The sequence below is a fragment of the Solanum lycopersicum genome, chromosome 10 (assembly GCF_036512215.1).
Source record: "Solanum lycopersicum chromosome 10, SLM_r2.1".
Taxonomy (NCBI): Eukaryota; Viridiplantae; Streptophyta; class Magnoliopsida; order Solanales; family Solanaceae; genus Solanum; species Solanum lycopersicum.
This window is the reverse complement of record NC_090809.1, coordinates 59,339,873-59,352,912: the sequence shown is the minus strand read 5'-3', so window position 1 is coordinate 59,352,912 and position 13,040 is coordinate 59,339,873. Positions and strand designations below refer to the sequence as shown.

The following is a 13,040-nucleotide window of genomic DNA, read 5'->3' as shown; positions in this document are numbered from 1 at the left end:
TTAATATCTACCTCACATCTTTACTAGAACCTATCAACCACATACATATGCATCACGTTTTTCTAATTTCTATTAAAAGATTGTCCCATATTAAATTCATCTATTCAAAAATTTTACCTATATAAATGCACACATCTAATTATATTAGAATTAATAAACTCCTAACTAAAGAGAAAAAAAACCCTACCAAGTCCCATAGCTATAATTATGACAACATATGTTGAGCCAAGGACTCAAAAAATGAACAATGTGGCTAACCATTTGGAGCCATGGCTACAATTGGAAGGCAAAGTGGTTTTTGTAACCGGTGCATCGGCGGGGCTCGGCCGCGAATTCTGCCTTGACCTAGCTAGGTCTGGGTGCAGAGTCGTGGCGGGTGCTCGTCGGGCGGACCGGTTGAAGTCCCTTTGTGATGAAATTAACACAATGTCTAGTTCAAATTCTCATTTAGTTAGAGCTATGGCTATTGAACTTGATGTTACTGCTGATGGTACAACTATTGAAGCATCAGTAAAGAAAGCTTGGGATGCTTTTGGTCACATTGATGCTCTTATTAACAATGCTGGCGTTAGAGGTACGTAAAAAAAAGTTTATACCAACAAAATGTACGTGTCTTTGGGTTTTATGTCGGTCGATTTGGTTCGATTTTAAAATTTATCAATTTTACTTATCAGTTCGAATCATTCGGTTTGATTTTGAATAAAAACATGAATTAATAAATAGGTTCTTATGAAATTCACGAAATACTTAAATATATATCATATGATATACTTTTTGAAACGCTTTGTTACAAAATAGAATATTTATTTATATCAAAGGAGATTAATTCAACAATTTATGATAAAAATAAAAATAAAATGTATTTTATAGTTTTTTTTTTCTTAGCCTTTGTTTGGTAAGTTATTGAAAGTTTTCGATGAGATCCAAAAAATTAACCTAATTTTTTTTTTTTGATTTCATGTTTGATACTCTTCTCAGAGATCTCAAATGAGGGAACTCGTATTTGTATTAGATCTGACTAATCATCCATCCTATGTTCTTTACGTTTTTGACAATCCATCTTTGTCTTAGTAGAGTAATGAATCATTAATTTATTGCACCTCGTTCTATGTACGCAGTATAATTTTTCGACACAAGCTAACTACTTTAATTTAATTTGATATAGTATATATAATATGAATGTATTTATATATAGGAGGAATAAAATCTTCAGTGGATATTTCTTGGGAAGAATGGGAAAATACTTTAAGAACAAATTTGACAGGATCTTGGTTAGTTTCCAAATATGTTGGAAGACAAATGCAAGCTTCAAAAAAAGGAGGCTCAATTATTAATATTTCATCAATTTCTGGTTTAAATAGAGCTTTAATGCGTGGTGGTATTGCTTATAGTTCCTCCAAGGCTGCTATGGATTCTATGACTAAGGTAATTAATTAATTATAACATTTTCTAAAATGACGTTTGTCGTATCAAACACGTACTAATCAACTTTGTAATTTGCAGATAATGGCATTAGAATTGGGAGAACATAATATTAGAGTGAATGCAATAGCACCAGGTTTATTCAAATCAGAGATTACTGAGAATTTAGTGAAAAAAGATTGGATACAAAATGTAGCAAAAAGAAGTATTCCACTTAAAACATTTGGTACAACTGATCCAGCATTGACTTCACTATTGAGATATTTGGTACATGATTCTTCAAATTATGTATCTGGCAATATATTTATTGTTGATGCTGGCTATACACTACCTGGAGTCCCCATCTTTTCTTCTCTCTAGGTTATAAATCGTCACTACAGTCAGACATCTTTATAACAGTCATATCTTCTGTAACGATGTGTCATTATAATAGTCCACAAGATATTTGGGCAAAATGGCGTTAGTTATAAAAAAAAATAAAAAAATTCGATGTATTGTTATGAATTTTTTTCTTGTTGTTATTGTTGTTGTAATAAGAAATGTTTCCTTGTATGTACCAATTCGTTTGAGATTATTTGATTATTTGTTACGTTCACTTACAAATGCGTATAATAGGATCCCGCTCTATCTGACATATCGTAAGAAGGGGTTCTACTTAAAATGACCCTATTCCATCGTAGTTAGCCAAACATATTAATAGGTGTGAAACTATGATAAGTGAATATAGTATAATAGAGATCATGATCAAATAGGTCCAACTTTTGTATTTCTTTCATATTTGTATCATTTGTAAACAAAATGATCCAGCCACATGTAAATGCACTTATTCTGATGTACAAATTGCAATTCAGGGCATTTCTATGAAAGAAGAAAGAAAAAAAAAAGGCCAGGCTAATATGTTCAAAATAGTCGAAAATCTGGGCACAATTCATGTCCTTCCAACTGGAAAATGTATAACTTGAACAACACGCGCACCTCTCCTAACTAGACGAGATCCATTGACACGAGTCTTCATTGACGATGCTCCTCCACAACGTTGACCAGCAAAGGCGAAGAAATGATTCACTGTCGCCTATTATGAGGCTTTCTAATGCCACGGCCTTGCTGGGGTATGTCCTTCAATGACATTACTTGAACCGTCCTATGCCTCTTGGCTGAACAACAGTCAATAAAAGAAATATCATTAGATCCTCTTTGCAAGTCTACGCGCGCTATAAGAAACTAAAACTAACCATTTTCAACTTGTTGGTAACACTCATGGAGCTTTCGCTTTGTGGCCTCAAGATTCAAACGTTCTGCATCCTCATCGAGGCATTTCAGTTTCTGATACAACGAAATGATGAACTGTTAGTTAGAAACTGAAGCTTTACATGAACTAGAAATTGACACCCTTCAAATACTTACATTTTGCTGAGTATGCACAGGCCTTGTTTGAGTTTTTCTCTTGTCAAATTTCTCCTGGAGTTTCATTTCATGATCATTGTTGAGCTTCTGTTCGAGTGCTCTCTTAGTTGGTCTTCCACGTCCTGGGTTGACTCCGGGAGGCTTATTTGGTTTGACAAGGGAAGTTCGTTTCTTTTCTTGCTCGTCCTTTTGGTCCACGCTGATTATAACATCTGAAAGAAAGTCCGCCATTAGAAGAAGAATAGAGTAGATTTGAAATTATTACAAGGACAAAAGTTTCTACTCACTCCCATCATCATCCATGCCATCAAAGATCTACATTTAATATATAGGAAATGATGAAAACGAGTCACTGTCAATCATGAAGGTAAAGATAAATGATTTTGTCGAAGAAAGGTAAGGCGTTAGGCATACTTGTGACAGCTCGATTTTAGAGGTGGTCTGAGAAAAAAGGAAAGGTAAGTCCTCCAAGGGCGGGGCAGGAAGTCCTCCTTCTTCTTCATCAACAACGAATGCTTTCGTAGACTCAGATTTCCTTTCTGTACCAACAATTTCACAACTCACCACATTAGACTTCAATAATGACTTTCAACATAGAATAAATACAGAACACTAAATTTTGGCGGACCTGTTAATGCTGCTCGAGCATCCACCCACTCTTGTACCATTTCAATCCACTCCCTGTGATGCATGAGAAATGATTAAACACAACGACACTCGTTTTCCATATCCATCCAGTCTAATTTAACTCATTGTTAGGGAACAATCAATGTCTCTACACAACTACAGTTTCTTATATAACCACAAAGTCGCGGTTAAGTGCACAAAGTGGTGAAACTAGGTATATGCTTTAATTACTTAATAGTACTGGAGCAGAAAACTGTACAAATAAGGTAAGGACATCATCACACTCCCTGTAATATCCCCGCTAGCATGTAAATTAATAGAAAGCGATATGAAAATCCAACAAAAACTGCAAGTGATGACAAAATGGTGCGATAACTCAAAAAGGAAATATTGTTCAAAACTATATTAAATGAAGCATCATGTAAGAAAGAGTGACATACTTGACCATCTTCCTGACCAGACATCGAATATTTTTTGAGTTGTGCCATCTGAGAGTACTAACAGACTTCCCAATTTCTGTTTTCTGATATAAAAATATATACGTTGAGTACGAATTGCTGATAAAAGAAATTGCAAATCAAATCTATACATTGGTAAAAGACTAAACCTGCAGAATCTCCACGGACAAACCCATCGTTTGAAGCCTCTTTAAGCTCTTATATACATTCGAATCAGACTGTCAAAAGAACATAACACTATAAAAATCTAATAACTGAAGACCCTTGACTCAAGGAGAAACATTTCAAAGCAGATAAAAAGTAAACTAAATGGCATCACATTTCTACATTGTTTCAAAGACTAACTACATCATATATCAATTGAGACAAAAAAAAAAAACCTTACTTCATAAGGTATAAAAGAAAAACCAACAACAGCAAAAAAAAAACAGTTCAATTGAAGTGAAGTAAAATCACTCTATTGATATATACCTCATTTTGACTGTTATCGATGATTTTCTTGATCGATAGAGCCTCCTCAACAACTCGAGACTCTTCCTCTATCTCATCGCTCAATGCCTCAACTTCAGCATAGCTTTTCTTGATCGGTAGAGCCTGGTTAACAACTCGAGACTCTTCCTCTATTTCATCACTCAATGCCTCAACTTCAACATTGCTATCATTTTTCCTTTTTTCAACATCACAGTCATTTAACCCTCTGACTAACTCATTTTTACACTTTCTTTTACCCTTATCACCCTCAACATCAACAACATTTTCTACCTCATCACTATCCAAATCCCCAAATGAGAAGAGCAGCTCATTAATTCCATCTCTTCTTAATTTGAACTCTTGTGGGTAATCAATGGCTGCTACTCTTATTGCAGATTCAATGATATAAAAAATATCCAAAGTTGATGACCTAAAATAGGCTCTCCATTGCCTCAGTTCCTTGTTCTTCTTTTTCATGATTGTGAATCAAGAACCTTTCTAAACAACCACCCTAAGCTAAAAAGATTAACTATCTGTAACACAGAGAGAGTAAAAATTCAATCTTGATTACACCCAAAGACTAAAAATTGAATTTTTCACCATAAAGATTAACTATATATAACACCAAGAGAGGAAAAATTCAATCTTGATTATACCCAAAAACTAAAAATTGAATTTTTGACTAAAATGATTAACATCCAGAGACTAAAAATTCAATCTTATTATACCCAAAAAAAACTCAAAATTGAATTTTTGACTAAAAAGATTAACTATTTATAACACCCAGGGAGTAAAAATTCAATCTTGATTTATACCCAAAAACTAAAAATTGAATTTTTGACTAAAAAGATTAACTATTTATAACACCCAGAGAGTACAAATTCAATCTTTATCCAATTTTTACACCACCCATGAACTAAAAATTGAATTTCTGATAAAAAGATTAACTATCTATAACACCTAGAGATTAAAAATTCAATCTTTATCCTAATTTGACACTACCCAAAAACTAAAAATGGAATTTTTGATAACATGATTAACTATCTATAACACCCAAAGAGTAAAAATTCAATTTTTATCCTATTTCGATACTACCCAAAGAACTAAAAATGGATTTTTATTTAACACCCAGATAGTAAAAAGTCTATCTTTATCTAAGTGATAATATCCAAAATCTAAAATTTTAATTTTTTATGGAAAAAAGTTTGACTATGTATCTCAAATTCTCATCTAAATTTAATGTTAGTTACAAAATTAATTACAATAATCAGTGACTTGATTGTTCTACTATATCTGGAAAAACTTCATAAATGTAAATTTTGAATGTAGTAGACCGCAAGTTCTCAACTGATTTTTGCCTTTTGGGCCTATTCATTTATGTTTGGTGTAATATGACAAATATTGTTTTGACATTGTGTATTATTACAACAAACACACACAAGGGAACAAAATAAAGGTCCATATGTATAATGTCACAACTAAGAGCCCGTCAAAAATAAAAGGGATAATACATAAGTATTTCCTTAATTCTTCGAAATTTCAAAGACACACTTATACTATCCCTCTGAACTTATTTTATTAATAATTTTTTATCCTTTTTTGACCTACGTGACACTATATTGGAGGCCCAATGCTGATTGACTTTTTTTCAAGATAGTGTCACGTAGGCCGAAAAAGGTAGAAAATCACTAAATAAGTTCATGGGCGTAATAGCACCTTAGTATAGTATAAGTGTGTCTTTGAGATTTCGAACATTTGTTGAGGGGTACTTGTGCATTTTTCCAAAACAAAAAGTTAAATAAAAATAACTTTTAAGTCAAAAAATAAAATATAGAGGAGATCTACATTTGGTTTTTGATGTATTATAAGTCATTTTAAACTTATTCAAAGTTATTTTTGACCTTACCAAACACTTTCTAACTTATTTTAAGTTATTTTTTATATTTGTCAAATACTTTCAACAAGTCAAAAAACTGACTAAAAAATAAGTTTGACCAACTTTAAGTCAATTCAAATACCATCGAAAATAGGTTTGACCAGTTTAAATTTGAACGGATTATTAATTTGTTTACTTATTAGCTTAGTCTATTTAGCCCGTAAAAACTGGATCGATATATATACACATATATGGAGATGAAGAAGAGAACAAATCTTTTGTTCAAGTGTGTAGTTCAAATAGTGAGTGATATCTCTATTTATAGTGTTCAGATATCACTCTCAAAGGTCACTAGATTAATAGATACATGTTTATCCACAATGGATCATATCACCTTGAAAATATACATACATGAATACAAGTAATTCATGAATATCCACTGGACAATCCACTTAATTAGTTCAATGGATTTATAACACTCTCCGTTGGATGTCCATAGATAATATGCCTCGTTAAAACCTTACTAGAAAAAACTCAGTGGGAAAAAATTCTAGTGATGGAAAAAGAGTACACATATCTTTTGTTACGCATTATTTGTTGCCTCATTAAAAAGCCTTGCCAGAAAAATCTAGTGGGACAAAAACTTGGTCAAGGAAAAAAGAGTGCAACGCGTATTATACTCCGCTGACTAAAACATCACTTAATTTCTTGCGATGATATCTCCAGTCTTCATACATTGTGGTTGGTATATTTATTTCAAAGAAAAATCACACATTTCCTGAATATGGTGTGTCATTTATCTCAACCAGACGCACTTTCGACTTGCTTCATGGAGGACTTTTATTTCTGCATAGCAACATTTGATTCATTGATCGCCAAGATATTATTGTGTCTCCATATGCAAACAAATAGCGTGTTTGAGATCGTGCTTTATGCGGATCGATATTCTACATCTGCGTAACCAATCAACTCTGACTTGAATTCTTCGGAATAGAATGAGCCCATGTCTATGGTCCTTCAAAGATATGCAAGTATATACATAACACCATTTCAATGTCCTTTTGTTGAGGAGGAACTGAATCTTGCAAGTAAATTTACTGCAAAACAGATATATGATCGAGTATTGTTAGCAAGATGTATAAATACCCTCCTTGCACTAAGAAATTCTTCATTCTTCTCTTGAGATCAAAATGAATCATTCTTTATTTCAAGAGATCTCATAATAACTGGAGTACTCAATGAATGTAATTTATCCATATAAAATTACATCAAAATTTTTCTGTGTATGTTGATTGATGGACAAATATTTCATTCGTCAAATTATCAATTTTAGGTCAAGACAATTTTATTTTTCCATAATCAATTCCCTTCTCAAATACTCAATAGCTTTTAATAGCTCCTTAAGAGTGTTAGTAGTTTCAGATCATCTATATACACACTTTATAACGAATTCAGATCCTGACCTTTTCATAAAAATTCAAGGACAATTAGGGTCATTTTTTTTGTACCCTTTTCTTCCTTGATTATTTCAATCCATATAAGAATTCTTGAAGCTTTATTGAAAAAGTTTTCTTCAAACTTTTATAAGTTTTAGACACCTCAATTGCTTCAAGGATTTTCATATAACCTTTATTGTCTAGCTAGACATGACAATTATTCATTATATGCATTCAAGTTTTACGTTGCCAGATCAAAACAAACTTCATTGCAATTACCATAGGAGAAAACATCTCTAATAATGTCAGGATTTCTGCTACAAACCTTTATGCCCAAGGCACAAGCCGTACTTTATATCTTACGGTTATACTATCACATAATAATATATTTGTACCCATTGACATTATACCTTGATTTATGGATTATCATTTCAAAACGTCACTTTTCTAAGTGAAACAAAGTATACTTGAATTATACATTTTACTTGACCAATCATTTATCTGTCCACACTAAATGACAGATTTGAATTCAAGATCCTCGTCACAATTTATTTCATTGAGCGCTAGCTCATATCAAAGATACCGTCGACGGTTATTTGATATCGATTCCAACAAGACATGATTTATCAAGATCTCTTCATTTTTCAGGTACCTGAGCCTTTTCCAAGGTTTTATAAAGTGTGATGTCAATGTGCTCTTTTATAGCACTTGACTCATTATCATAACCATATTGATTATTTGCTCCCTCCTTCTTCAAGAAATTTTATATATGGAACCCATTGGTCTATTACACTTCTAGCGTGTCATAGACTCTGTCCTTCAAGGACTTCATGTTGGAGCATTTGCAACTGAATTATATCATAAGATAAGTGCATTCATCTGGACTGATTTGCAACATTATGCAAATGAATTATCCCTTGAACTTTAAGTTCACATATTTATTTAACGAGGATCTAAATAATTCATAATTAACCTCACACATAATTTTCAGCTGTCAAAATCATCTCTCCCCCTAATGTTAGAAAATCTAACATTTATCCCAACCTCATTTTGAAATTCATACTTGTGCGTGGTGGAACAATTAAAATCAAAACCGCATATGCAACATTTTAGATGAAAATTGTTTGGTTCCTGACCCTGAACCAATTTTGATGGGGAAACCGTGTTGGATGGATGTATACATGTATTGCTACATGTTAAATAAAATTATCTCATACCAAATCTTATTTGGGAGTTTTGTTCTCATAACCATATGATTTAGCTATAATTGGAGGCATACAACTTATGCTAAATCAACCAGCATTATCAATATAATTTCATAGTTTGGAACTATGCTCTTAGTTTAACAATTCGAGCAAACAACCTTACAAACACCATTTTCTAAGTTGACAACAAAGCACATGTGATCATCACATAGATACGTTTATCATATAGTTGCAAATGATCCACATGGTAGATGAATGGATCCATATTCACCTTTTCGTACGTTCCAAAAATTTCAGAGAATTACATTCCCAACTTTACTGGTACAATGATTATTTTATGAAGAGAACAAGCAACACAAGAGAATTCTTGAAGAATTTTTTATTTTTTTATCATATAATCTACATGAATTCTCAATTACATTTGCATCACATTTTAAACCAGAATAATCAACCGGTCATGTCAACTGATCTTTATTTCAGTACACTTATAGTTTACTTTTGCATGTGAATTCATCAGCATGCCCACATTTGTGTGCAACAAACAAGAGAAAAATGGGCAATCGGCTACATTAATATTTAAAACCCACTTCAATTATAGTAATCTGAAAATAATAAATCTTTCCATAATTTATAGTCTCAATATTTTTTTCAATTCATACGAAACTTAAAAGGTTCTTTGAGACTTGCTACAACCCCAATATTATTCCTCTGGTAATAACACAACTTGTTTGAGCTTGCAGTTAGTTTTGTGTACTATCAAATATCCCATGACACCATCCCTATGGTGAACATCTCCTTCAAGGAGAAAATTATATTATTATTGTAATGGCCAAAATTATTACAAGTAAGACATGTTTCTTGCTTTACTTTTGTTGTACCATAGGTACACAACAAATGACAAATTTGTATTGCCACACAGTATATTTGATCATGACCACAACCTTTATAGGCAAGAATTACTTCTTTCTTTTTTTCCTTTCGGTAGTCCATAACAAACATACCGTAATATTCATGACGTATAAACGATCAATATCATTGACATTTCATATCAAACAAAATTTATTTATTCTCTTAAACCTCCCGTAGAGGTGAGTTTGACATATATCCAACCATACATGAATATATTCTTATTCATATTTTTCCTTCATATTTTTCCATATTCACTTTCAAGAATAGAGAAACATTCACATGCTTATTACAAGTCACAATCTCTTCATGAGTTGACTATAACCATTTATACATGTCATACCCTTATATTTGACATATTTACATGATCTACCTCAACATCACTTTCAAAAATAAAGTGCACTATCACTTTATATTCTTTTATTTTGATGGAGGATTTATAAAACTTATCAAAATAAGGTCGCGTGACAACCGCGTGTCCAATGACCTTTCATATCGTTTTGATGATAAAATTATGTTTCATAGTTTGAAGGACTATTTGAAGAACTCATATTATTCTTTCTTGAATTACCACAATGATGACTATTACGATTTGTCCCTTCACGCTCTTATTCATACATTTAACCAAATGTCGTCTTTCAGACTTATTATTCATTGTTACCACATCCATATGATAGAATGGAGCAATAGGGCGGATTTCAAACTTATCATATATTGCTACCACATTCGATTTAGGGAATAGAGAAAATATAATGAGACGAATTTCATTTCATCAAAAATATATTATTTTTTCTTACTCATCATTTAATCATCACTATGGTGTATTGACTCTAACTCAATATCTTACCCATATAAGGCGTGTCACACCATCATTTTATGGGACTTGAATACAATCAGGATGAATCAAATTGATGTCTTACCCTCTTGGTGCGATAGAACATAAATCTACGGTCTTACCCTCAAACATTTTTCATTATGGTACATCCGTACTTTAACCTGATGTATTACCCTTTTTGTGCGATGAAACTTGAATCCATTATCTTACCCTTAACCAACGGTATGATAAATCGAAGTACAACATGACTCGCCCTTTGAGTCTTTTAAAACAATCAAAATAATATTCAAACTCATGCTATTAAAACTTTGTACCTTTTTCCATTTAAGAAGTTTTGTATAGTATGTCATATTCAACCAATGGTAGTATATGTCTTTGGATCCTGATAATTATTAATGACTGAATACTATTGTATTCTAAATCATAAAAATATTTTAGAAAATGCATACCTGATTTTATGCGTATAATACATTGATTCTCATAACGAGATCAACCAAAACATGAGGTAAAAGAAAAACTAAAACTCAATCTCAATTGGCTAAAGTCTCGTGCTGATAACGTTTTATAAAATCAAGGCTCATAACAATATATATATATATATATATATATATATATATATATATATAAAAGAGAAGAAGACAAGATATAGAGATGTAGAAGAGAACTTTTCTTATGTTCAAGTGCATACTTCAAATGGTGAGTGATATCTTTATTTATAATGTTGAGATATCACTCCCAAAAGTCACCAAATTAATAGATACATGTTTATTCACAATGGATCATATCACCTTGGAAATATACATATATGAATAAAAGTAATTCATGATTATCCAATGGACAATCCACTTAATTAACAGTTATATTTGGATGACAATCTCCTACAAAAACATTAGGTAAGATTCTGCACTATAGACCTAATGTGGTCCGGTCCTTATGCAGATTTAAGGTGTGTTTAGTATGAAGGAAAATGTTTTCCATGTAAAATGTTTTCCTGAAAAACAAGTAGATTTTTTACTTATTTTCTCATGTTTGGTTGGTGAGTAGAAAATATTTTCTAGTGTTTGATTTATGAATGAAAATGTTTTTTGAGAAACATCTTTTATTTTTACTAGAGTAGAAAATAATTTATGAAATTGAAAATATTTTTTAGAAACAATTTTTTTTGGGGGTGTGTGGTGCAGTGGGGGGGCTGGCGGGGAATGGACAGAGGTTAGGTGGAAAAATAAAATTTTAAAGTTGAAAATATTTTTAGAAATAAAATTAATATTTTTTGGGGGGGAGGGGGGGCTGGCGGGGGGAGGGAGGGAGGGAGGAGTTTTAAAATAAAAATATTTTAAAAAACGAACTCAAATTTTTTTGGGAGGGGGCGGGGCTGGCCAGTGGTGGGTGGGGAGTTAGGGATCGGGTGAAAAATATATATTTTGACATTAAAAATATTTTTAAAATTATTTTTTTGCCAAAAAAATGTAATTTGAAGTTGGTAAAACATGTAAAAGAATAAATAAACTAATTAAAAATTAGTAAAAATTAAACGAGTTAGGTTGTGATCCTCATTTTAGCTCAAATAATATTTAAGCGGATCAATAATATATTTTTTATTAGCTTACTCTATTTCTGTTCAAATATAATACAAATAACTCCTATGACACTATCACTACCATAACTCATAATTGACAATTGCAATATAATAGGAGTAATTACTATCTCCTTTGTAGATGAAATATAGAGTTAATACCTCAGATGGTCACTCAACTATGCACTCTTCTCTCATAAAGTCACCCAACTTTTAATTTTCACTCAAAAGTCACTGAACTATGCACTTTTTTCTCAGAAAGTCACTCAACTTTGAATTTTAACTCAAAAGTCACTCAACTATCCACTCTTTCCTCAGAAAGTCACTCAATCTATTAAATTATTTTTTAATTGAAATTTATTGATATTAATTATTTATATAACAAACCAAAAAGTTTAAAAAATAAATTAAATCATTTAGTGATCCACCCACCTAACCCGACCCATTAAAAAATATGATATGATCCATTTTATTTTATCTTTAATCCTAAATTAATCCCTCTCTTTAAACCTTGAATTAGGATTAAAGACAAAATAAAATGGGTCATATCATGTTTTTTAATGGATCGGGTTACGTGGGTGGATCACTAAATGGTTTAAATGGTATTTTTATTTTTAAAATTTTTTGATTTGTTATATAAATAATTAATATCAACAAATTTTAGATAATTTAATAGATTGAGTGACTTTCTGAGGAAAGAGTGGATAGTTGAGTGACTTTTGAGTTAAAATTCAAAGTTGAGTGACTTTCTGAGAAAAAAGTGCATAGTTGAGTGAAAACTGAAAGTTGAATAACTTTCTAAGAGAAGAGTGCATAGTTGAGTGACC

General features: G+C 31.8%; 2 protein-coding genes across 2 annotated transcripts; one reads left to right on the top strand and one right to left on the bottom strand.

Annotated features, from left to right (window-relative positions):
* The first annotated feature begins 145 nt into the window (after positions 1-145).
* LOC101265973 (uncharacterized) lies at positions 146-1,996 on the top strand. Its single transcript, XM_004249081.5, has 3 exons — positions 146-574; positions 1,196-1,425; positions 1,504-1,996. Exons 1-3 carry the CDS (start codon positions 208-210, stop codon positions 1,780-1,782), a joined length of 876 nt encoding a protein of 291 aa, XP_004249129.1. The 5' UTR covers positions 146-207; the 3' UTR covers positions 1,783-1,996.
* A 175-nt stretch (positions 1,997-2,171) lies between these two features.
* LOC101249035 (probable mediator of RNA polymerase II transcription subunit 26b) lies at positions 2,172-5,755 on the bottom strand. Its single transcript, XM_004249676.5, has 9 exons — positions 4,383-5,755; positions 4,061-4,129; positions 3,894-3,976; positions 3,455-3,507; positions 3,241-3,365; positions 3,114-3,141; positions 2,827-3,038; positions 2,655-2,745; positions 2,172-2,576 (listed from the first exon to the last, which is right to left on the bottom strand). The coding sequence occupies exons 1-9, from the start codon at positions 4,857-4,859 to the stop codon at positions 2,485-2,487; spliced, it is 1,230 nt and encodes a 409-aa protein (XP_004249724.1). The 5' UTR covers positions 4,860-5,755; the 3' UTR covers positions 2,172-2,484.
* Between the last annotated feature and the right edge of the window lie 7,285 nt (positions 5,756-13,040).

What these genes read in the sequence shown, in the direction of transcription:
- LOC101249035 (XM_004249676.5), bottom strand. Translation starts at nt 4,859, where the DNA reads ATGAAAAAGAAGAACAAGGAACTGAGGCAATGGAGAGCCTATTTTAGG. An exon ending in TCGATAACAGTCAAAATGAG is followed by an intron (nt 4,130 to 4,382) that starts GTATATATCAAT and finishes TTCTTTTGACAG; the next exon opens with TCTGATTCGAATGTATATAA. An exon ending in CTGGTCAGGAAGATGGTCAA is followed by an intron (nt 3,508 to 3,893) that starts GTATGTCACTCT and finishes CATGCATCACAG; the next exon opens with GGAGTGGATTGAAATGGTAC.
- LOC101265973 (XM_004249081.5), top strand. Translation starts at nt 208, where the DNA reads ATGACAACATATGTTGAGCCAAGGACTCAAAAAATGAACAATGTGGCT. An exon ending in TAACAATGCTGGCGTTAGAG is followed by an intron (nt 575 to 1,195) that starts GTACGTAAAAAA and finishes ATTTATATATAG; the next exon opens with GAGGAATAAAATCTTCAGTG. An exon ending in CTATGGATTCTATGACTAAG is followed by an intron (nt 1,426 to 1,503) that starts GTAATTAATTAA and finishes TGTAATTTGCAG; the next exon opens with ATAATGGCATTAGAATTGGG.